Below are 26,022 nucleotides of genomic sequence, written 5' to 3'. Positions count from 1 at the left end.
CCTTCATTGCCGTGAACCTAATTAATGAAAGTTTACTTGTCATTTGCTGCAATTGCCTCAAAAAGCTGTGTATACATTTCCTCAAGTTTTTAGTTTTCTCTATAGGGGAAAATTGGGTAGTACAACACAAACCTGATGCTTCAAAAATTTGCTACCTCTTTCAAATTTAAGGATATGGGTCAGCTGCATATCAACCAACATCTTAAATGTGTCTTCAACGCGGGTTGGACACGGAAAAATCTCCAGTACACTTTCTGATCAACATCTAAGAAATTGCTGAGAAATGCATTTCTTTTCGCAAATCATTCTAATACAAATATGTATGGAGTGGGTCCACATTTTAGTGTAGCACTGTACCAATTTTTTGGTCTTTTACGCTTTAGGTTCATTGACAAGTTGCCTGGGTGCAGAACAAACATAAATTCCCATTCTCCCTCCACCATTTTGTCAGAAAGTACTTTTCCTATACATATGACGAAAATAAGTGGAAAGCTAATGTTGGATGCTTGGATGAAATTCAAGGACCACATGTCCCACATTGATAGAAGAGAGAAAGGGTCCTGCTGAAAAAAAAAAAAAAGAACGGGTTAAGAGTGTGGAATGTCTCACACTTTGTGGAAAATGAGTTTTTGTGTGAAGACCTTTTCTATTGAGATGGCGATAATATATTAAAATCGCTTAGGCCGTCTTATGCTCGGCACTACAGAGCATCTGCAATGGTGAGGGTCATTTCAATTTTATTTCAATAAATTGAACTTTTGACTTGTAGTGGTGAAGTTCAGTTCATGTTGACAAGGAGACGTTAAAATCTTAGTATCCAACAAACAAGAAAATAATATAGAGCCCAAAAAGAGTTAATTCCAATGGTAGTTGTTGGTTTGGACATGACATAAGAACCTTGTTTACTACAACTTCATTGTTTTGTTGGAAAAAAATTTTGGGCAGAAAATGAGAGGAAACTAACTGAAAATGGTTATGCTGGAAATGGGTTACTGGAGAGCGACATATTAACTAAATAGATTACATATAAGAGAACACTACCTTGTTCTGTAGTCATTGGAATGATCGAAAGAGCAACTTGACACACACAACACTCCTCCTCAATATTGATTTCTGTATACTCTCTCACAGATGGGGTATGAGCTCTCTAGAGTGGGGTAATTCGATATGAGTAGGGACTTATGTATTTATATGCATTAGTCGGAACTCCTTGCCCATCAAGGAGTCCTCAACCTCTCTCCTTATTGCATTAGAATTAGGAGTTCTAATCCACCATGAATTAGGAACTTTAGCAGTCTTGGACTTAAACTGAAACAATTCTCTTCAAGATTTACAAGTCCAGTTATAATCAAATTCCTAGTCTCCACATTGGTTTGAAATGCTATGTTGATTAGTAGACCACTTGAGTGAGATTTAAGACATAAAAAACTTACATTCTCCCACTTGGTCAATAATCAACAAAACCATGTTTCAACTACTTTATGGCCATGGAAAAATCAATTAAACTGTATTCCTAAACAAGCTCTTGGTCAACTATGAAAACAAGCATTGGATCATCAAGGTGCCTTGAATATAAAACATCCAGGACCTTTATAATCACATATACCTATCTGCATAGCCACATAAAGCTTCCGTCAAGATTAGAACACAGGATGAACATGACTTTTCTTTAAAAAATGCTTTATATGTCATTACCATATGTAGTTCACTTCTTTAAGAGATTACAAGATCTCTCCTTAATGACTTTGGTATGAATTCATGTCTTATGCACTTATTGTAGCTAGCTATACTGCATGATGACATGTAACTAGATTCACTTGTCAATAATAATAAACATAAAACTGAAGTCACATAATTTATTAAAAGAATTGAACCAAACAGTAGCAAACAAAATAATTGAACTGTCTCAAAGAAAATAATGAAATTAAGTGGAATAAAACTCGGCTCTCACTATTTTGCATATCCAAACTAATTCATTGATTAACTCCTGTAGACTTTGAACAAAATGGTATGAATTAATAGGAGCAATTAATACATCCAAACAATCTTTGTCCGTATTAGCCTTAAAACCCTTAATCAATAACTGGAACATTAAGTGATTAATCATAAACAATCAAAACTAAATGTATGAGACAAAGAAGACCATTGAATGCTCCCACTTATTGAGCACATATTTTGCACCCAAAACATGTATCAAGAAATGAGCATAGAACAAATCATATTATTTTCACTGAAATCATTTCCTTAGGATTAGGCCTCAACATTTAATATCAATTAAATTTTCTTTAACCAATAAAAGCTAAAAATGGTTAAGCATTGTAAGAACTTTAGTAGCCAAAAACAAAACAGCTAGTCACCAAAAATTTATAATAAATATATAGATGCATAAAACAAACACTTAAGATGTAAAAGGTCAATGTGTCAACAACCAGAAAACAGTTCCAAGTATGCTCCAAAACCCTTATGAGCTTTATCAAAATACAAGATAATAAGGTATTGAGTGTGAAGCCCAAAACTTTATATCACTTCTCCCACTTGGGCCAACAATCACTACTTTGCTACTTCAATGTATACTGCACCAATGACCTTATGATTAGAAACACTACGATAAAATGGTGTAAAAGAACTTTCAAGGCGTGCTCTTGATGTACTTCACAGTATAAGCCTAAATGCACAAAACTATCAAGAAATTTCCAGCAATATATGTGATTACTTGAGAAAATTTATCATAATTAATTTATAAGTTGGATTAGCATTAAATTTCATGGAAACAAACTAGAGACATTTATCTTCATACAGCAAAATTGGAGAGTCGTTTATAGCTAATTAAGGGGTCCTGAAATTGATCTACAAAGTTGCTCAGAAAATCTGTCAGCGCATGCTTTTCCTGAACACAGATCACTAATAAAATTCTCACAAATAAACTATACATCCAATAATCACGAAACTTTGTAGAATTCATGAAGACAAGTATATGATTAACATATCAAAAATTCAGGTCATTTGAAGATCTTTAGGTGAGTCATTCAACAATATTTATATATAATCCAGAAACTGTCAGGAAAATTCCCGTGCATCAACTTTATAAATTCATCAAAAATTCAATTCTCAACATATTTTCATGAATTCAGCATCTAAAGAAAGCTTAGAAAATGATCCTTATCGCTAATTTCATCACATATTAATTTGTATTACAACATTATGTAAATAGACATCATAACAGCGTAGTTCAAAACTGAAAAATTAAATAACTATAAAATTATGAATGCTATCAATATGCTCCTCAAAATTTAATTATCCTTATGTGCACTCTAAACATCATAAAACAGTAAGTTCCATGTAAGTGCAAACGAAACAATTAAAACCATATCCCAAAACCAAAATATATAAAATATCACTTTATTAATTTTAAACACTTTGAACAATATCAAGAGATCGTTTGTATCTTGAGTATTTTTATATATTGCAATGTGCTACTTTTGATTTAAACCAAAATTAATGAACCTGAATCAAAAGTGCAATTTGATCCATGCAACTCATTCAATCAAGAAATAACAGTAATACAATATTCTTAAACATGATATAAGCTTCATATTGCATGACATCTTCTTTGAAATTATAACAAAAATGTGCCATGCAAAAAGTCCACGTTTTCTTTAAGTGATTATTCAAAAGTTATCCTTCCTTGGGTATTTAGATAATCTTTCTTAATAATATGCATGAATTCTATATAACATGATATATAATTAGACGTTGAGAAAACTGAGAATTGAGAACTTTGATGCAATATTCATGTCAATAGAATTGAGATGCTCCTGAAATGCAAGCGATGCATCTGCAAATTAATACTTGTAAAGCATGTAAACTTACATTCACAAGACAAATTTCTCTTTATGCTTGAAATTCAAAACTGAAGGTGTTTAAACATTACACCAATCATGCCATAAAACACATGATGCAAAAACCAATTATTATTATAAATTTAAATTGAATTAACTTAGTAATTCAGATAGGCATGTCCGTCAATAGACTTTAATTCAACTTAAATGGCGCTTTCTGGACTTAACCAGTTAACCAAACAATTATATTGAATCAGCCTTAATTAAGTTTCTAAACCAACCAGCAAAACAAAGCTTACAAAACCAGCCAATCTTATATTACTTTAACTTGATATTAAAACACAATCTTATCTGTCAATACAACTTTACGTGATCCAATCCAATCAAGTATGTATCAATCCCTTTACACGTATGGATCAATCCAACTGTATGTATGTCAAGAAATAGTCCCTTAATTTCATATGAAAAACAACCAAACATCAACCATATTATACATAAGCAAAACGTATAGCCAAGCAAGAAAGTTCCATAATAGCTCACTTTTCCCTTTATGTGATGAACCAAAAATGTCTTTCCTTGAGTCATGAAAACAACTTTTATGACTATTTAAGATCATTTTTAATAAATTACCATCAACAACTTAAACACATGAGATTTATCAAAAAGATGAATAGGACATGTATTGCAATTCTTCTAAGAAAACAAAAACCGCAAATGCTCCTAATGGAGTTAAGGTTCATTGTGACATTCCAAAAGTTTTTAAACACAAACATATCTGAATAAGCTGTCCCATAATACTTAAATATCTGTACATTATTGATTCACACTTGTGGGTTGAGAATCAAACATGTTTTTAGTGATCATCAAAAGAGTTCATATCTGAATTCCTTTCATATGTTAAATCCCCACATCTATGGATAAAGAGAAATTCTTATTAATTCGCATATGTTGTCTTTTGCATCACTCCACCATGAATATACATGGATAAACTGTCCCCAAAATCTTTACTTAAATACGTTAATTTATACATGTGGGTGTAAATTACCATATTCCAAAATCCCAGACAATAAACTGCATAAACTTCGTGTGCAAGAAAACTCACATTTGTGGATGTAGAGAATACTTGCTAGTCTAAGCAGTCTACTATCCAGATTGTTCCATCATATTGTTATCAATCGGTACCATCATATTGTTATCAATCGGTACAATTCCCATATGTGGATGGAGAATAATACAGAAGGCTACTAATATAGATGCAATTATTGATCAATCTTTAGATTGGAAATTGCATCTGCAATAGTTAAGCTGCTGTGGCTCGCTTAACTAATGCAATAGTTAAGCTACTCTGGCATCAACATCTATGCCGCATAGATTGGAAATTGCATCTGCAATAGTTAAGCTGCTGTAAACATTAATGGAAAAGGATATGCCGCATAGATGTTGATGCCAGAAGGTATGTCAAACGAAAACAAGCCAACATCAGTCTGCATGTTAACTAAGGATACAAATAAAATAAAAACACAAAATCTATGTTTACTTTAGTGATGCATAAAACCATGGACAACACAAGTCTGTTGAAGCCAATTCAAAAGCAGCGCAATCAAGTTAGATTCAATAAAACAGCCATACCCCAAAATCAGAATAGAGGATCTGTCAAGAGGTAGCAAAAGAGGAAGAATTGTCGCCTTATTAATTACAAAGTGCCGTCATATTGCAGAGTAGTAGGAAAGGTGGGTGATTTCTATCGGTTCTAAAATATGCAGGCTAGGCTCTGATACCACATGTTAACTAAATAGATTGCATATAAGAGAACACTATACCTTGTTTTGTAGCCATTGGAATGATCGAAAGAGCAACTTGACACACACAACACTTCTCCTCAATATCGATTTCTGTATACTCTCTCACAGATATTGGGTATGAGCTCTCTAGAGTGGGGTAATTCGATATGAGTAGGGACTTATGTATTTATATGCATCAGTCGGAACTCCTTGCCCAACAAGGAGTCCTCAACCTCTCCTTATTGCATTAGAATTAGGAGTTCTAATCCACTATGAATTAGGAACCTTAGCAGTCTTGAACTTAAACTGAAACACTTCTCTCCAAGACTTACAAGTCCAGTTATAATCAAATTCCTAGTCTCCACATTGGTTTGAAACTCTATGTTGATTAGCAGACCACTTGAGTGAGATTTAAGACATAAAAATCTTACACGACATTCATAGTTGAGTCTAGAGGGAAGCTTTGGTTTAGCCTCCTCATCTTGGTTCCCAATTGTAACATTGGGTAAAGTTTGAGAAAATGAAGCCAATCCTGGAAAAAGACAGGGAAGGCCGGCATGAGTCTTCCTAGTGAAGTGCTTTTTCAGGAAACACTTCAATTTTTAATACTTGAAAAACACAAAATTCCAATGGTGCTTATTTTGCTTATCCTTCCTTCCCTCCCTCCCTACCCAATCTACTTTCGACATCATCACAACTCGTATTGATACACAAGGAAGGAATGTCGCATGACACATGAAGGCAACACAAGTATTAAATAAATTTGCCAAGATGCAGTCGTATTAACATAACATTCAAGGAACTATTTATTATGTTATCACACCATCATCACAACTGTAAAGGTGCGATCATGCCCTATACCTATGTGAATCGTTTCTAAATGTCATGTTCTAACTTAACGCACAAGACATGTACGTAGGTAATAGAAAACATATTTTTGTTCTTTTTGATATTGTATACTACAACCTCCATAATCCTAAATTCCCTTCTCACTCTCGTTCTCCTAATATATCTCTCTAGGTTTTTAGTCGAGAAGCTTGTATAATTTATCAAATCCATCCCTCTTTTCCCATCAATTCAGTCTCTCATATCATCTCTTCTATTCTCTTGCATAATATTTTAGCAAATCTCTCCTTTCTTATAAAACAACCACCATTAGGGTTTAGATTGCGTTCGCCTGTTGCTTGTTTACTTGTTGAAGAAGATGATGGTGGCGGACAAGGATTGGTTCTATGTTAAGGGGTTCGGTGACTTGTTGGTTCTCGACATTAGCAAATTGTTGGCAAGCAGTAGCTCTTCCAAGTCTCCAAGGCCTGAGTTTAAATGTGTACATGGTTCTTCTCATTTAGAAGGAATGAATTTGCCACGAGGAATGGCATATATAATTGTGGATTCCAAACTATATTATGGGGGGTATGTACCGGCCCAATCCTCCTATGAAACCACAGTTTGAACCCAACCTTGAACTCATTGAGTGTAATGTTCCAGATGGAGACTCTGCAACAGCAAGAGGACATTTCCCATGGCTTCTGCTCCTAAGGTAAATCCTCTGGTGGTCACCCTTAAGGATAAACTCTATCCTTGTTCAGTTAATGAATCTTCATTACCTGTATTACCAAACATGGGTGTTAGATTTATAAGGGAAACAAAGTGATTTTATTATATTGGAGGAGAATAGTACATTGCATGGTGTAGGCTAATTGGCCTCCTTAGCATATTGGCTTATTGGCCACCACACTTGATTTAGAATAGTTTGGGCAATTTGGCCCTACACTTAGATTGGTGAGCTTATTGGCTCCCAAACATAGCTAGCTTTGGGTAGCTCTTGGAGCCCTAATGGTTTGGGAGTTGTTTTTGTTAGACTCCCCATATCACTTGGGTTGGGTAGCTTTTGTGCTCCCCCTTGTATGAGTACAAGCATGCCTATTTATAGGCTTTGATTGCCGACATACACAGCCACCAACTTGGGCTTCTTCATTTCTTAGCCACACATGTGTCTTGTACTAGAATGTTCTTCAAACTTCAATTGCTTTTGTTCCACTGCCTTGAACATTTAGCTTGTTCTAGAATATTCTTGCATTGCCATCTCTATCTTTTGAAGTCTTGACATCTCTATCTTGGGAAATGACATGGGAACTGATTTTCTCTCAAATCAGTTATGTGAACCAAATGGGGCCTATGTCTTGTCCACAGAGCATCAAGGGTGCGTCGAAGAATAATCGCCTTTGCCCTCTCTGAGGTGTTAGATCCTGTTACCGGATTGTGGACAGTCCTCCCAAATCCAACTTTCCTCGTTGGTACTTGTATGACTAGTAGGGTTCTCCTTTTTGACTGTTCATGGGGCGACAAGCTCGTTGTTACTGGTTGAGAGAAAAGTTTTACATGTTTGACACCCTTTAAAATAAAGGAGGATGTATCTGGTATCATGGACATGGAGGAGGGACTTGGACTTGTCACTGGTTTTGCAGAATTCAACGACTTTGTAGTTGCAACCTGCTGGGGAGGGGACAGATGTTGTTGCTTTTCATTTGGATCCAAAGGGCATCCCCAAGATGGTTGGGCAGCTATTTGAGCTTCAGAAGGTTTTGTGTCCTTTTCTAGCGTGCTCCTCAAACTTCATCTCTCATATGAGTGGTGATGATGGCGTCATTCGCACAATGAGTGGTGGTTGGGATCCGTGGGATTAGTATTGTGTATGCGTAGTGGTGTTCCAACTGCTTGTTACAAGCCTTGCTGGTGGTGATCAATTCCTTGTCAATGCACATATCAAGGCCTTTGAAAGTTATTATTTCAAAGAGCTTGGCGATCCATGTCTCCTCCCAGTTGCTCTTAGGTAAGAAATTATTATAAGTCCCTCAAACAAATATTTGCTTTCGGTTTAGTTTTTTATTTTCTTATGTTGAACTTGTATTTTCAGTGTTTGTATGTATCTCCATTGTGATGAATGTATATTCTGTTGGATGGCATGTAACTCAAAAATGTTAATACGGCTGTGTGACTTGGCAATATTCTGTTCAGTATTTTGTGTTTGTGCATGCCAAATTGCATTTGTTAGTGCAATTTGAGATCTTTGTAGCTCCATTGGTTCTTAGTTGTTATTCTCTTTCGTTAAGTTGTCCCTTACGAGGGGCTATCCTTTCTCAAAACAACTTCAACTATTGACTACTACGCATTTAGAAGCATGTTACTAGTGAGCCTCTTTCCACGAAGTGGTAAGTTTATCCCAGTGTGAGAGATTGTTTTGTGAACTTTGAAGGCATGTCAAAATTAAGGGTAGCTAAAAGGAATGGAATCCTATCTTATTCTTTAAATGTTCAAATCAAAGTGAGTGAGTAGATTATTATTGCTTTATTAATACGTACTACGTTGTATGCCCTTCTTGTTCCCAGTATCTTTGCCTCTTTATTAAGGTTAACATGGTGAAAACCTGAGTAGTTTGGATTTGGTTTTTTATCAGCCTTAGTAGCACTCTTAACAATTGACGCTAAAAACATGTGAAGCAACTACATACAAGTTTTAATAAAGCAAGCAAACTTAGTTTTGATAGTGTTTACACCATAATCAACTGAGCATATCTAGCATCAAAATGACTAGCACCAAGGCAGACACGCCTTTTTCCCTGCCAAAGGAAGACAATCTTCCGAGGTGCCAAACACCTGAAGCTTGCCGAACCTAAATCTCCAAGGACATGTGTCATCTCCCAGCAACTTGCACAAAGTCCCACATCGAAACTTTGTGCAAAACTCCCATTTTCACTTCCCTATAAATAGGGAACTGTGGTAACCAAATTAAGTCAAAACCCTAGGTCAAATAATTCATTCCATTTGGGGATTATTTGACCTAATTGGGAATTAATCAACCTAATTGGGAGTTACTCAATTTAATTGGGGGTTACCCAATTAAATTGAAGACTACCTAATTGGGTTGAGAATTGATTCCTAATTCCTACCCCGATTCTCAATTAAATGAGGAGTTACCTAATTGAAATAGGATTTGATTTGATACCTACCACAATTAGGGATTTGATTTACCCTAATAAATCAAATCCCTAATTAATCAAATCAATTCCATAAAGGAGGAATAATTCCCTTCCATCTACGGAATTATTCCTCTGAAACCCTAGCCTCTAAGACCATTATAAAGCATAGCCACACACAATGGTGGAGGTACGTCTAAATTCCTACTGAAACTCTGCAGAAATCATTTCTCACAAACCCTAGCCACCACTTTCTTTCTCTCCCTTACACAAGGCTCCGGCCACCACACACGGCTCCGGCCACCCGGTTTTCCTTGAAATACCTTACCTAACTTAGGCATCGGAGGGCCTTTGGCCAACACCCCGGGTGTGGTCCTTTACTCCGATTTGTTTTGCGGGAGAAAGAGAAGCGGAGAAGACGAAGGAATCTTTGACGAATATTCTCGTGGGGAAAATCATTCCCTCCAAGAACAGTACCCAAGTAAAAAGGGTAACTATTTTCTCACCTTTCTTGTTACTCTGCCAAAATTACCACTTATAGCTGACTTAAGCATCGGAGAGCCTTCGGCATGCACCACACCGATGTTCGAAGCTTGACAATTGCTTCTTCATCCCATTCCGAAGGTCCTCACCTTCTCCCTAGCTGAAGACACTCTACTTCTCTATAAGTTAACCCCCCCAAAAAGAGCATCAACAGATAGGTAATTATATTACATCTATCTTGTTGTAATTTTACTTAATGCAAAACTTCTGGTGTTCTTGTTGTTGTACAGGCTTGGTCGTGCAGACAAGCATGACAATAAGGCTGATGTAAGTTGCAAGAAGGAAAATCTTCCTGAGTTTGATAGGTTCGTACTCTGTGTATGAAATCTGAATAGTTTAGATTTGGTTTTTTATCGGCCTTAGTAGCATTCTTATCAATTGAGCCTAAGAGCATGTGAAGAAGCAGCTACATAGAAGTTTTATTAAAGCAAACAAGCCTAGTTTTGATTTGTAATTATATTTACTCTATCTTGGTTAATTTTACTTGATGCAAAACTTCTGGTGATCTTGAGCTTGATAGGTTTGTATTCTGTGTTTGCAACGAGTAATAAGGCTGATGATTTATTAATTGATGTTGTTTCTTTTCTAAAAAGGGAGCGTGGGACAGTGAGGGGAAGCAGTAGCAGCACTGATCAAATTGAAGACCAGGTACCTTTTGATGTTGATTAATGGCTTGCAAGCGATATTTATAGTTTTTCTTTTGCGACATACATGCTGAAAATTATTGGTGTGATGTAAATGAAGGAGAGGAAAAGAAGGTGCACAAAGCAAGCCTACTAGTCCTCTGCCTCAAGTTGATTCATCTGCAGCAGCAGCTCATCGCTGAAGATATGGTAGGTAAACCAAGAGTAGAATACATAATATTTTGGTTTCATTGGATTTTTAATCTATTTGTTGTATATGTGCAAATTGAATGGGTTTGCCAAACCGTACAACAGCGGAACAAATATGATAGTCTTGTTTTTTGGATAAGGCTACTAGTATAATTTACTGGGGATTGAACTTGGGTGCAAAGGAATGGATGGTTTATCTTTCTTGTAATTGCTATTTCTTTTCAATTTTCTTTTATCAGATTTTAAATCATCCAGGTTCGAATGAGTAGTGGTTCCTTGAATTTCAGCGAGTCAATGAAAAACCAGATACATAAATTCACAATTTGATGTACAAATCACTTCTTCCTATCCTCTTTCAAACTTGTCTTGATGTCAGTTTTTGGTTTTCCTGCCTTGTCCCATTCAATCTCATTTGGGCCTCTTGTTAACTGCAACTCTTTTTACTTTGTTAGTTTTAGAAAACTATTAAAAACAAGTGGCTTTGGAGCACCCCTTTCAGAAGTCTCCAGTGCTCGAACCAAGGAAATATAGATTGATCAAGCACACATGGAGGGATACAGACCTTTCCTTGTTAGATAGGGAAGAAGCTTTTTTATTGTCGGCTGTGCCACGAAAGCTGGGACAAAATATTTCCGGCATACTCAAGGCTTTGTATATGGAATTTTGCATAAAATCTAGCTACTGGTGTGTGAATATTACATTCAACAAAAGCAGGAAACATGCAGCAACACAATTGTATTTTACAAAGCACCTTGAGGGGACTTAAGAGTCACCATACCTCAACTCTATGGCAATCTATATAGGTTAGATAAACTCACAATCTAATTAGAGAATTAACCTTTTCTAACCAAAGCTTATAGCAAGTACATCAACATGCTCACAAAGAGATTTCAGGTGATTGCAAAGCATAAGAGGAAAACAAAAGCTTCAGTATGAGTGGTATCCCTGATTGTAGGAGCTCTCAACATCTGAGTTTGGGCTTCCCATTTCAGGATCCTCAATAGCCACCCCTCTTTCTCTTCTTCCTTTTCTCCACTTCGACTTCTGCAACCAATGATCAACTAGCATTACACCTAGACCAATAAAAACTGTTCCGAGAGTGCCAATGCTCACAGCCAATAAAGCTACAAGCACCACTTCTTTCTTCTGACTATGCGGCATGATCACCCATGTTGCTGCAACATAAGCTGTCGCCATGAATGCCACAGCTACCCACATGACCTTGTGAGCATACGCCATTAGTCTTATCAATGGCTTTCTCCGATACGGGATGATACTTACTAAAACAACGACTATTGCCAGCGATGTGAACAATGCAACATAATTGCTTATTGCAAAGACCTTATAAGCAGTTGTTCTACCTGCAATTGACTTCCCTTCCATTGGTCCGTCCTGATAGACACCACCAGGGGGGCTGATACCAGCAGCAAAAGTAACCGTTGCAATCAAAATGGAAACTAGTGTTATAGTGTTCCTGGCATTTTGTAGTGCCTCTGTATATACCTTATGATGTTTCCTTCGCGGGTTATAGAAAATCTGACTCAGTTCGGTCTGGTGCCTTTTACTAGGATGCTTGTGTTGCCTCACAATGGTTGGCAACAAGGGCTCTGCATTTTGTGTTTCAAAATCAAATCCCTCCCCAACTTGATGTTGAGGTGATGACTTGCTAGATTGTGGAGAAGGCATCTTAGGTGATGACTTGCTAGATTGCGGGGATGGCAGCTTAGGCGATGACTTGCTAGATTGAGGTGATGGCAAATTAGATGGCTTTCTAGACTTGGGTGGTGATAAACTAGATGGGGTCTTGGATGCAGGAGAAGCTACTTCATTTATAATGGCTAACTGCAATTCATGCTCTTTAACAAATTGAGCTCTTTTCTGCATGTTTTCAAGTACTACCGACTGAGCACTGGCTGTTTCTACTTTTGGTGAATGAGATAACAGCTCAATCCTCGTTTCACCTCCTGACTTTAGAAGCATAGCTCCAAGACGCCGATTTTCTACACTGTCCTTGGCCTCATTGAGGATGTCAAGTGCTGTGATTCCTTTATTGTTCCGAGAATTAAGTGCCACTTTTTTTTTGCTGATTAGGTACTCTGCTATCTGGGCCAAGAGAAAATATCAAGTTAGTTAAAAGCCATGTTTGGACAGGCATAAAAAATCTGATGCAAGAATTTTGCTGCCTATACTTGTAAAGAACAGGAGGCACACGCCACTTAGATCTTTGTTTCTCCAACAAATTCAAAACTTAGTATTGGATGGAACCATAAAACATTTCCAAAATATTACCAAGGGAAAAGACCACACAAACATTAAAATCAAAAGACTGGCATGGCAGAGAGCACTTTTCATAAACTACAAGTTCTTCTGTTGAAGTCTTTATTCATTTGTATATGACTTGTAAGGTTATGTGGTTGTAACTAGTATATGTAATAGCTTGCGATGCAAGAAAGTCTATAAGGATTTGGATGCATATCTGACCTTATGTTGTGCTTCAGAAACTGCAAGATGTAAGATGGTGTTGCCATAAATATCTCGACAATCAAAGAACTCGATATCGTTGCAGACATGGGTCAAGTACACCAAGGCATCATATCGGCCATATCTCACAGCCAAGTGAAATACCATCTCTCCGGCTTTTGTGACAATTTGGAAAGATGGTTTAGCCATGGACACAAACAATTGAAGGACTGAAACTTTGTAATTTATTGCTGCCAAGTGCAGTGGTGTGTGACCATTGTTATTGTGTTGCTCAGCAAGTTTTGGATCAAGCCTCAGGAGCATCCAGGTTATCTCCCTGTGTCCTTTGCTGGCTGCGTAGTGCAACGGCGAATTTCCATTCTCGTCAACCATATGAGCAAGGTCAGGACGCACTCCGAGCAACTCTTTAACAACATCTGCACCAGAAACACTTATTTCATTACACATAGAAACCAAAATTAAGCTAAAGCAAATTAAGAAATTGGGTTTTAAAAAAAAATTACAATTAAGTTTGTAAGAGAGAACTTTGCTACTTACCTATTTGCCCACCAGAAACAGCCACATGGATACATGTTTGATCAAATCCATCTTTGCCTGAACCAAGCATCCCAGGCTCATTGAGCAAGAGCTTCACCATATCAAGGTGGCCATGGCTGCAAGCCAAGGAAAGTGCACTCTTGTCTTTAGTGTTAAGCTTGCTAGCTACCTCAGGATCGGCATCCAGTAACAGCTTTAAGTCCTCGGCATTCCCCGTTCGACAAGCTTCATGCACTTGAGTCTCCAGGTCCTTGTTCTCATCTTCTCCTTGCTCAAGATTTCCTTCCTTTTTCTCAATTGCCTCTTTGTTTTGGGACAAATTCATTGCAAGCTTCAAAACCTCCTAGTTTTTTTTTCTTTGTTTGAGAACTCTAACCACTGGAGGTACTTGTAAAGGAGTACACAGGGGGGCAAAAACAGAAGGAAGATTCTTTGAAAGTTTGCTACATGTACTGGGCAGGACACAGAAGTCGGTAAACGTTGACAATCCAATAAAAGGATGTAAATGGTGTCGTTTAAGTCGTCCCTGCATCTTCTGAGAAAATTCTTGTTGGAAAAATGTTCTTTAAATATTTACAACCATTTAAAAAAAAATCAGACGGGAAATGGGGTTTATAGAGAACCACATTTTGGGACCCCACAATGCATGCTGTAGCCAATTTGGAAACTTCGTTAGTCCGCGTAAAGTCTGAAGAAAATATTATTGTGATAATTGATGGAAAGTAAGAGCCAAAAGCTTTGACTTGTTTATCTTTGCACATAAACTTTATCTATCTTTTTCTTAAACCCTCATCCAGCTTGCTGCCTTATTGCCCAACATTTTGGCCGCTTGGAAAGTTTAAGTTATTTAACCCTTATTAAGATTAGATTACATCAAATGAATAACAAACAAGAGTTATTTACATTAATACCCCCTTGAGGTTTCAAAAATTACATGAACACCCCTTGAAGTTTCAAAAATTGTTTTCACAAAACCCCTTTCTGTTGATTGTTTTTCCAAAAATTGATGTCATATATATATATATAAAAACTTATGCAAATGACAAAATTAACCTCAATGAATGTATGTGCAATCTAATCTCAAAGGTTACCTTTGTCATTTGGAGAAATTTTTTATATAATCATCAATTTTTGTACGAACAATCATGAAAATGGGTTTTGTGAAAACAATTTGAAATCTCTGTTGGTGTTCGTATAATTTTTGAAACTTCAGGGGTCTTGTGCAAACACCGAAAACCTCATAAAGTGTTAGTATAAATAACTCAACTGAAAAAAAAAAATGAAAAAAAAAAGTAGGGCTTCCTTCCTAGAGATAGATCCATTTTCACTATGTAGGACACTGGTTGACTCTTAGCAATTGCTGTCCACCTAGCCAACTGTGTGGCTAGGTGAACAATCATGTGGCCACATATTTACATGGTTGGAAACCGCAAGTCTATGCAAATTTCACCCCATCCGACAAAAAACGAAAAAACCACCCTTGAATTTCCGTTTTCATCTATGTTCAAGTTTCTGGCACTCAATTTATGCTGATTTCACGCTTCATGGATTCACAACCTTTTAGTTCAACTTTCGACCTATACATATGAAAACTATATTTTTCTTGAAAACCCTATAAAGCATTTGCAGGATATATGCTGATATTCGGCTGAGGCTTGAAGAGCTGATATTCTCTAAAGTAATCTTATTTTCATTCAATGAAACAATAGCTAGGACATTTGCTAAACAAAATCAAGTTAACAGGCTTGAAAGTTTTGCACTAGGACTATTTGTTACAATAGGCCTAAACCTCATCACTATCTTTTTCTCAATCTTTTGGGAGGTGAAAACATTCAGTATGAGTGGTTTCCCTGATCTCGGGAGCTCTCAACATCTGAGTTTTGGCTTCCTGTTTCAAGGTCTAAGTTCGATTCCCCCCTTTCTCTTCTTCCTTTTCTCCACTTCGACTTCCGCAGCATGTGATGAACCAACATTAGACCTAGACCAATAAAAACAGTTCCCAGAGTGCCAATGCTTACAGCCAGTGAAGCTACAAGCACCACTTCTTTTTTCAAACTATGTGGCATGATCACCCATGTTGCTGCAACATAAGCTGTTGCCTTGAATGCCACAGCTACCCACATGACCTTGTGAGCAACTGCCAATAGTCTTATCAGTGGTTTTCTGCTGTAGGGGATGATGCTGACAAGAACAACTATCGAGAGTGATGTGAACAATGCAATGTAATTGCTTATTCAAAGACCTTGAAAGCTGTTGTTCTACCTGCAATTGCCTTCCCCTTCATTGATCCTTCTTGATAGATACCACCAGGGGGGCTGATACCAGCAGTGAAAGTAACTGTTGCGATCAAAATGGCAGCTAGTGTTATAGTGTTCCTGGCATTTTGTACCGCCTCTGTACTATATACCTTATGATGCTTCCTTTGTTTGTGATAAAGAGTCTCACTCAGTTCTTGCTGGTGCCTTTTACTTGGATTCGTGTACAGTTGTTGGCTTGTGGGATGACCTGCTACATTGTGGTGATGACAGATTAGAAGACTTTCTAGACATGGATGGTGATACACTTGAACTTGATGGGGTTTTGGATGCAGAAGAACCTATTTCATTTATATTGGACAAATGTAGGTCATGCTCTTTAACAAATTGGGTTGTCTCTGGCATATATGGTCTCAAGGGGAGTCATTGACTGACCATTGGCTGTATCTACCTTTGGCATTATTTTACTTTTACCTCCTGCTTGCACGAGTGTGGCTCCAAGATGCCTATTTTCTCAGCTGTCCTTGGCCTCATTGAGGATGTCAAGCGCCGTGAGTCCTTTATTGTTTCGAGAATTAATTTCCACTCTTCTTTTCTTGATTAGGTACTCTGCTATCTGGGACAAAAGAAATATTGATTAATTAAAAAGCCATGTTTAAACATGCATAAGCAATTATGATAAATAATTGTGTCTATGCTTATAAGGTTTATGTGGTTGCAACTCATATTTATCCTAAGTACATACTCTCAATTGAACCTATGGACATTGCTAATACTCTTTCATATCTCACCTTATGTTGTGCTTCAGAAATTGCAAGATGTAAGATGGTGTTACCGTAAAGATCTCTACAGTCAAAGAAATCGATATCATTGCTGACATGAGTTGTCAAGTATACTAAAGCATTGTATCTGCCGTATCTCACAGCCAAGTGGAATACCGTCTCTCCAGATTTTGTGACAACTTGAAAAGATGGTTCAGCAAGCAATAGAAACACTTCAAGTACTGGAACTCTGTTGTTTATTGCTGCCAAGTGCAATGGTGTGTGACCGTTGTGATTATATTGCTCAGCTTTCTGAGCAGGACTCTTTACTCAAAAATTCCTTCATTTTCTTCAACTAAGCTAATAAATGTTGGTATGTCATTTCTCTCAATTGCCTCTAAAAGCCTAAAATCTATTGTTGCCTCCTTGTTTTTGGACAAATCCATTAAAAGCAACTCAGTGCAAGTGGAACTTCCAAACACCTAGATATAGGAAAAAGGAAGCTGCTTTGAATGTTTGCTACAAGTACAGAGCAGGACACAGAAGTTGGTAAACGTTGACAAAGAAACCTAGGATAATAGTGTTGCGTCCATAAAGTTGTCCCAGAATCTTAAGAGAAAATTCGTTTTAGCAAGAAAATCTTTACAAGAAAAAGAAAAAAGAAAAGAGTCTTTGACAGAAAATGGAGTAAAGAAAGAAGGAAAAAAAAAACTAAAAATGAAAAGCAACTGAAAATGGGGTTTCTAGAAAACCACATTTGGGACCGAATGCAGCTGGGAAACTTCATTTGAGTCTCATTTCAGTTCTTAATTAATGGTGCAACTTCGTAAACCTTGAATTAACTGTTCAATGAACAATATATAAACGCAGGTGAGCCAGACTTGAGCAATTCCCAACTTGACTTGTTTAGGCTTGTCAATAGTGATCATGAGCAACAAGACTCAGGACAAGCTTGATATTGATGAATTCTTTTACCTTAATTTATTTGATTTTTTTTTGTTTTTGTTTATTCAGGGGAAAGCAATGTGAGAATCAGGTTCTTACTGTGAATGTGGGGTAGATGTCATCCATATTTTTCTATTTCCATTCACCAACTTTAACATCTTAATCTTAGCAACACTCATTTTATGGGTTTGCTGTCTCATTGCAAAACAGTTTTTGTTCTGTTGGGAAACTTAAACACTAATTGATATTAAATTGCATTAAATTACATGGATGAAAAGGTGTATAAGAATATGTTCTAGAGTGATCTATAAATGACTTCTTCCATCTCTTGTGTTCATAATCATGATTCTCTAATTCAGTAACTTAAGTATCTACCATTTGTGCACTCGTCCTGAATTTAATTTTTATTTTCCTGCCTTGTCCTGCCATTCGAACTCTGCTGGTCTTAAAGCTTTGTATATTGTTGTCAACAGAACCATGAAATCATCTAGCACAACAATTGTATATATAAAGGAGGACCTTGAGGGGGACTTAAGATCACACTGTATGAATTCTTTTCCCAGCAACATCCTAGGTCAACTCGAACTCTAACTGAGAATTAATCTTATTTTCATTTTCAACTAAAGAAAAGAAAGAACAGCCAAAGATAAGCTTAACATAGGAAGAAAGAACACTGTACAAAAACAATCCAACTGATGCCAACATTTTATACTATGACTACCAGTTATTCACAAACTAGGCCTTGGCCTCACTGCACGTTACAACCAATAGTTCAAATACAAAATACGGAAATTAAATATATCACATGATTCACATCTGTTCATGTTACTATAATCAAGTATATCTTACTTGAGAACCAGATATTCATAGCAATCCTTCCGGAGGAGGAAACAATCAGTATGAGTGGTATCCCATAGTGTAGGAGCTCTCCACGTCTGAGTTTTGGCTTCCCATTTCAGCGTCTTCATTAGCCTCCCCTCTTTCTCTTCTTCCTTTTCTCCACTTTTGCTTCCGCAGCCAATGATCAACCAGCATTAGACCTAGACCAATAAAAACTGTTCCCAGAGTGCCAATGCTTACAGCCAGTAAAGCTACAAGCACCCATTCTTTTTCTAAACTATGTGGCATAATCACCCATGTTGCTGCAACATAACTTGTTGCCATGAATGCCACAGCTACCCACATGATCTTGTGAGCAACCACCAATAGTCTTATCAATGGCTTTCTTCGATATGGGATGATACTGACAAGAACAACAACTATCGAGAGCGATGTGAACAGCGCAACATAATTGCTTATTGCAAAGACCTTGAAAGCTGTTGTTCTTCCTGCCACTGACTTCCCATCCTGTGAGACACCACCAGGGGGGCTGATACCAGCAGCAAAAGTAACTGTTGCAATCAAACTTGCAACAAGTGTTATAGTGTTCCTGGCATTTTGTAGTGCCTCTCTATATGTCTTATGCTGCTTCCTTTTGGGGTCATAGAAAATCTCACTAGGGTTCTTGTGTTGTCTCTCAGTTGGCAATAGGGACTCTGGCGTTTGTGGTTGATAGTGAAGTCCCTCCCGTATGTCATGCCAAGGTGATGAGTTCCTAGATTGTGGTGATGGAAGCATAGGTGAAGATTTGCTAGATTGGGGTGATGGCAAACTAGATGACTTTCTAGATAGGGGTGATGATAAACTAGATGGGGTCTTGGATGCAGGATGAACTATTTCATTTATAATGGAAACCTGCAATTCATGCTCTTTAACAAATTTGGCTCTTTTTGGCACCTTCTCAAGGATTGACACTGATTGAGCACTGACTCTATCTACTTTTGCTGAATGTGATAACAACTCAATGCTCCTTTTACCTCCTGCTTTCACGAACAAGGCTTCAAGACGCCGATTTTCTACACTGTCCTTGGCCTGGACGAGAATGTCAAGTGCTGTGAGTCCTTCACAGTTTCGAGAATTAATCTCCACTCTTGTTTTGTTGATTATGTACTCTGCTATCTGGAACAAACGTGAATATATAGTTAAAATCCATCCTTGAACATCCATGAAAAATATGATAAACGATTTTGTCTATACTTGTAGAACATAAGCTGTGAATGATATTTCTATATTTGTTTTTGTGATAATTTTAAACAAATCTAAACATATAAGAAGAAGGGACAAGACCGCAGAAACACAAAAGTCCATGAAGAGACTACAAGATGCAAGTAAGACTAAGAGAGGTTCCTGAATCATGGACTCTCAATGGCACAACATTTAAATTAGTTCCAGCAGTTCATGTTCTATATTCCTGGTCAGAAACCAATCACCATTGTTTAATGCAAATTCATCTCTCACCTGATTCTGTGCTCCAGAAACTGCAACATGTAAGATGGTATTACCAAAACGATCTCGACAATTGAAGAGATTCATCCCATTGCAGACAAGGATAAGGAAAACTAAAGCAGCATATTGACCATATTTCACAGCCAAGTGAAATACTGTCTCTCCATCTTTTGTGACAAATTGAAAAGATGCTGGAGCCATCGAGACAAATCCTTCAATGACTGAAGCTCTGTAGTTTATTGCTGCCAAGTGCAATGGTGTGTGACCATTGTTATTGTATTGCTGTGCAAGTTTTGGATCAAGCCTTAGGAGCATCCAGGTCATCTCCCTATGCCCTTTGCTAGATGCATAGTGCAATGGTGAATTACCATTCTCATCAATTGCAGAAGCAAGGTCAGGACACACTCTTAGCAACTCTCCAACAACATCTGCGCCAGCAATACTGATTTCATTAAACATGTACAAAGTACGTGGATTGACTGAAAAGTTAACTAAAACGCAAATTTACATGTCAATTTGAATGAGAGAATTTTACTACTTACTTATGTGTCCACCAGACAGAGCCACACAGATACAAGTTTCAAGCCCATCTTCGCCAAACCTAGCATCCCGGGCTCATTCAGTAGGAGATTCACCACATCAACATGGCCATAGCTGCAAGCCAAGAAAAGTGCACTCTTCTTTTCACTGTTAAGCTTAGTAGCTGCCCCAGCATTGGCCCCAAGTAACAGCTTTAAGACCTCTGCATTCCCTATTCGACAAGCTTCGTGGACTGGAGTTTCCAGGTCCTTATTCTCAGCAGCAACCATATCAGGCCGTGACTTGACAATTGCAGACACCATGGAATGGTGTCCAAATTTTGACACAAGGTGTAATGGTGTGTTGCAAGTATCAGCTTCTCTTTGCTCAAGAATTCCTTCATACTTTTCCACCAAGCTAATAAATGTGGGTATATCATTTCTCTTCATTGCCTCTACAAGCCTTGTATCCATCGTAAACGTTCAAAAGGTTTCCTTTCTTTTTTTGTTTTTTTAGTAAAGAGGAAGATGATTGCACAACTAATTTCCAAACAACTATATATAGGAAAGAATTGGAAGGCACCCTGAAATTTTGCTAAAAGTGGGAAAGGCAGAGAAATTGATAGACGTTGACAAACAAGTAAATGCTTAAGCGTGAGAGGGGGTGCACGTGGTTGGATGGCTGGACTTTTTAAATGTATCTCAAAGGACTGTGTTCATAAAAAAAGTTCTCAGCATCTTCAAAGAAAATTCATGTTGACAAGAGTCGAGATACAATATCTGCAAAACTTTAAACTTTAAAATCTGCTTGATACATATCTATAGAAAACAATTCATCAAAAGTACAGAACGAAAAATCTCTGTACAGAAATCAAACTGTATTGGTAGGAAAGAAAGTAACAGTTCCTACTTCGAGGGCAAGGAAGAAAGTATTTTCCAAAAAGAAGCCATAAGTTCAATGGTAGTTGTTGGTTTGGATATGATATTATGATGTAATTGGTTACGTGTGCCACATTGTCATCCCTTCCATGTTCACTGCAATTTCAGTGATGGAAAAATTATTTGCAGCAAATGGGAGGAAAATGAAGCTGATGGAAATGGGGCTTCTAGAGAATGACAGACACTTGGGGCCCCAATTAAAGCATATTAATCACAAAACCGCGTTAAGTATTAGAAAAATAAACACACGAGAGACAAGAGACAGAGCATTAAACACTCTGGCAGAAAATCAAAACTACTTCAACCATTAGATACTTCATGTCTACTTCATCAAAGCAAAAGTTAAGTAACCCTACCACCCCCAAAAAGGATATGATGTTTCAATACATTTGAGAAGAAATTGCATACTGTTTTCTATTATTTACAATAATGTGGCTCTGTACATACGCAGAATGGAGAAAGAAGATACTCAGTTAGCGCTGCAAATGAGCCAAACCAAGAAGGCATTTTGTAGTTGTGTAAGCAAAAGCTCTAAATTGTCAAACCATGTATTTGATTTAGAAGTAACTTGAGTCTCTTGACTTGGGGGTTCTGGAAAAACATAGCCAAAGTTTTAGTCAACTTAATTAAAGTAACAATTTAGGGAAAAATAAAAATATTAGGGAGGAGGAATTGAAGACTCGATTAACTACTTCAGTTACAAGCCTCTTAAAAAAAAACGAAGAGTTTGGTTTAACGAAAACTTTGATTTTACTGGACTAAAAAATGTACTTACAAGTTACAACAGTCACCACCGATCAAGTAAGAAGTGAAAGGTCTTGGAACGGAAAAAGTAACAAGTGAAAGGGGTTCGAATGTGGACTTGAAAGCTGTGATTTTGCTATCTATCATTTTCCATGTCCCCTTTGTATCCCTTGTCTCTTTGTAGAAGCCCAAGACAAAAGATAAGACATTGAGGACCATTTGATTTAAAAGGGGTGCTTCTATTTCCATCTCCTATTGTATTTCTTCACCCACCTTATCTTCCCATTTACAATGTAAATTTGAAAAAACAAAATCCTATATTTCCACCCACCATTATTCCTAAAATACCCTTCACAAATTAAATGAAACAAAAGGTTAATCCAACTCTCTTCTCCAAGTCGCCCCCAACCTCTTCCTCTCCTCTCTCATCACCACCATCCCTCCAAGGCATCCGTAACACCCATCAATTTGTTTTCAACTAATCAAATTTTGCTTTAACATTATCTGCCCAAATTAATTCCCTTTTAATTTACATAAATTTCAAAAGAAGCCGACATATGGATAATGATCACCAACATCCCCACTCTGAAATATTCCAATTTTTATTTCTTTTATAGTTTCAAAAGAGCGCTTCTTCTTTTTTGGATATTGCAGAAACATAAGATGAAGAGTCCAAGAAAATGATAAAAGAAGGGCCACAAATAGAAGAATTCATTTTACATAGTGGTAAATTTGTCTTTAAAATTTTGAGGATTAAGTGGGTGGGGAAATAAGGCATGAGGATGGAAATAGTAGCACTCTTTAAAAAACCACTTTTGTTCATATGTGCTTTTATTATAAGTTATAGTGTTTCCCGTAAAAAATAAATAGTTGAAAGTAACTTCTTACAAAGTACCTAGTGCTTATCCACACGTTTTTTCTTTTGCATCCCCACCAATTAGGGTGTTCTTGGGACTTCAACCCCAATGGATTAGGTATGAAGGACAAAAATCGAGTATGAGGACAGATTTAGGGAAATTTGGAGTACGGTATTTAGGGCGTATATAAAGACTCATTTCTCTTTCGTTCGAATCACAGTTTAACATATATACAAAAATAATATATCATACATACCAAATTGTGATGGAAAAAAATAAAATAAAGTAGGCTTCTAATGAAAACGAGGCTTTTCATGGGCCAATTTTAGTGCTTTTCCATAGCCCACTTTAGCGGAACAAACACTAGCCCATCACCGCATCCCACCCAACCTCCCGTTCCTCTCCTGTAACCAAGCCCTCTTCCAAGTCCCACGAAGAGAGTCCTGCCCTCCTTCAGGTAATCCGGTAAGTTTTGAGCTTTATCTCATTTTCTAAGATTTCCTTCTCTGGGTGACACACAGTCAGTTCATTCTCTTCCATTGCTCTGTTTGCAAGGTTTTTGGATTTTCAGTGAGCTGAATTCAGGGTTTATGCGTGTGTATGTGTTCAATTCTTCTATATGTGTGTGTGTTTGTTAATTTGAACATTTCTATTCAACAGAAGATGGCATGGAGGCAAATATTATTCAGCACAAGAGCTATTTTGGAACCATATTCAACAACCGGGTCTGCCAAATTCTCCACCAAATCAAACCCATACCTAGGTAAGCAAAGATTTTGCTTTTAGGGTTTTGATACGTATTTGTTGATCCTTCCACATTTCTTTGGTTCCCAAGCAAATGATAGAGAATAAGATTTCTGGGTTTTATGAATTTAGTGATTTGCATTTCTTCAAATTTAAATGATACAGTGTCTATGTGGCTAAGTAAGCTAGGTGGCATTAGAGGTTTTGTTTGTATGCTGAAAAATTGAAGAAGAGGAAAGAAATGAGAACATAAAGTTTAGGTTCTTGTAATGCTCTATATTTAGGTTTTGATAGAAGTGAGAAGCTTTATTGATCACTTCTCCAAAAACAATAATGAAGAATGGCCCAATGTGGTTTGGTATGCTTATGTTGCCTCGCCTGTATGGTTGCTGAGAAAGTTGGGGACATAAAGAATGGCAAATGAAATCTTGGGCTTTGTAAGTTCATGTTTCTTGTTGATGTAACTATCTATTTAATGAATAATTTTTCTCCCGACTACTAAACATCTGATTTGGGTTCTGTTTTGTACCTTTTCTTTGCAATCAAGAAATTTTGCTTTATTCTCATCTGGTTACTAAAAGATTGAGAACGGTGAAAGTAATTTTTCTCTTGACTACTGAACATCTGATTTGGGTTCTGTTTTGTACCTTTTCTTTGCAATCAAGAAATTTTGCTTTATTCTCATCCGGTTACTAAAAGGTTGAGAACGTTGAAGGGAATTGAAAGTGATTAATTTTGTGTAGTAGGCTAAAATGGGCCAGTCTAAGTGTCAGAGTAACAGCCCTTTTTATTTATTTAAATGAAATGGAGGTTTTGTTAGAAAACTTAGAAGAGATAAACTTCTGAACAATAGGTTCAGTGGGAAACCTAAAAATTGGGTTTCTGTGGTTGTTTTTCTTGCAGTGAAGGTTGGAATACCAGAGTTTCTGAATGGAATTGGCAATGGTGTGGAATCCCATGTGTCCAAGCTTGAATCTGAGATTGGTGATTTCCAAAAGCTGCTTGTCACTCGTACTCTCAAGCTGAAGAAACTTGGCATCCCTTGCAAACATGTAATCAATCTCTGAGTTTATCACTTACTATACAGACACACACACGCCTGCTGGACATTAACACATTAAAGTTTCTGTCTTTGTGGTTCATTTCATGATGACAATAATTTGATTACTTCATACAGACATTGTTTAGAAATCTGATATCTGATTTCCGGTTTGTAGAGGAAGCTGATCTTGAAATACACCCACAAGTATAGACTGGGACTCTGGAGGCCTCGAGCTCAAGCGGTCAAATCCTAGTTAGTTAGAGTGGTGTTACTAGTTAGATTAGGAGTGGTGTGTCATCTACACGAAGATTTTGTCTGCTGCAAGATGTTATTGGCAGACACTTTATGTATGGAGCTGTGAAAGAAGAGAGTTTGTGCGGTCAAGATATTCTATTCTTTCTTCACCCTTATTTAAGGTTTCATGAGAAAGCTTATTGAGCAATCTACCTTGGTAATTTCACCAGCCCTTGCTGTGTCTTTGTTGTCAAATTGTTAAAACTCGTAGCAAATGGTTTAGGAAGCCTACAAAATATGATGGTATTGAAGCCTCAAGTGTTTGTGGTTTGTTAAACCCATTATCTGTTTTCAACATACATTATTTCAAAATGTCTTTACTCAAATAATAAACAGTACATACTAACTTAGAAAAATACATTATTTAAGTTATAAATGCATGGGCAACAATGGTTCTACAGCCTTCATGAACACAAGTTTTTGGATCCCCCTCCAACCATCACAAGCTCAACTGCAAGAAAAAAACAAGCTAGCAATGACCATCTCCGAAATGAAGAACAAGATGCCAGGCCAGGGTTAGCAAAGACTGCAATTGCCAAACTCAAGAGAAGTAATTTACAAGTCAAATGCTCCAAACGCCGGTGGGGGCTCTTCTTGTGTGAGCTTTG

At 37.2% G+C, this 26,022-nt stretch overlaps 3 protein-coding genes, 1 long non-coding RNA gene and 1 pseudogene across 7 annotated transcripts; 2 read left to right on the top strand and 3 right to left on the bottom strand.

Annotated features, from left to right (window-relative positions):
* The first annotated feature begins 8,160 nt into the window (after positions 1 to 8,160).
* LOC148917903 (uncharacterized) lies at positions 8,161 to 11,110 on the top strand. The gene is made up of 4 exons (XR_016125933.1): positions 8,161 to 8,453; positions 10,370 to 10,444; positions 10,733 to 10,787; positions 10,887 to 11,110. It is a non-coding gene; the product is annotated as an uncharacterized LOC148917903 (long non-coding RNA).
* Positions 11,111 to 11,633: 523 nt separating this feature from the next.
* Positions 11,634 to 14,464, bottom strand: LOC103327896 (uncharacterized). Its single transcript, XM_089049798.1, has 3 exons — positions 13,991 to 14,464; positions 13,454 to 13,869; positions 11,634 to 13,075 (listed from the first exon to the last, which is right to left on the bottom strand). Exons 1-3 carry the CDS (start codon positions 14,313 to 14,315, stop codon positions 11,900 to 11,902), a joined length of 1,917 nt encoding a protein of 638 aa, XP_088905924.1. The 5' UTR covers positions 14,316 to 14,464; the 3' UTR covers positions 11,634 to 11,899.
* Positions 14,465 to 15,822: 1,358 nt separating this feature from the next.
* Positions 15,823 to 18,077, bottom strand: LOC103327897 (uncharacterized; annotated as a pseudogene).
* Positions 18,078 to 18,629: 552 nt separating this feature from the next.
* LOC103327898 (uncharacterized) lies at positions 18,630 to 22,289 on the bottom strand. The gene is given in 4 exon segments (XM_008230269.3): positions 18,630 to 19,949; positions 20,289 to 20,704; positions 20,819 to 20,878; positions 20,881 to 22,289. Coding segments are annotated over 4 exon segments (1,968 nt in total). The 5' UTR covers positions 21,269 to 22,289; the 3' UTR covers positions 18,630 to 18,845.
* A 1,349-nt stretch (positions 22,290 to 23,638) lies between these two features.
* LOC103327871 (uncharacterized) lies at positions 23,639 to 25,374 on the top strand. 4 transcript variants are annotated; one of them, XM_008230237.3, is made up of 4 exons: positions 23,639 to 23,799; positions 23,995 to 24,097; positions 24,982 to 25,130; positions 25,296 to 25,374. In XM_008230237.3, exons 2-4 carry the CDS (start codon positions 23,998 to 24,000, stop codon positions 25,371 to 25,373), a joined length of 327 nt encoding a protein of 108 aa, XP_008228459.1. In that variant the 5' UTR covers positions 23,639 to 23,799; positions 23,995 to 23,997; the 3' UTR covers position 25,374. The 4 variants fall into 4 exon arrangements, with proteins under 4 accessions (XP_008228459.1, XP_088905926.1, XP_088905925.1 ...); XM_089049800.1 differs by having other exon boundaries at positions 23,646 to 23,791; XM_089049799.1 differs by having other exon boundaries at positions 23,781 to 23,889.
* The last annotated feature ends 648 nt before the right edge of the window (positions 25,375 to 26,022 follow it).

This window comes from Prunus mume, linkage group LG4 (genome assembly GCF_029339155.1).
Source record: "Prunus mume cultivar Tortuosa linkage group LG4, ASM2933915v1, whole genome shotgun sequence".
NCBI classification, from domain to species: domain Eukaryota; kingdom Viridiplantae; phylum Streptophyta; class Magnoliopsida; order Rosales; family Rosaceae; genus Prunus; species Prunus mume.
Note: the sequence above shows the minus strand (reverse complement) of the source record. Positions and strands in the feature narration are given on the sequence as shown.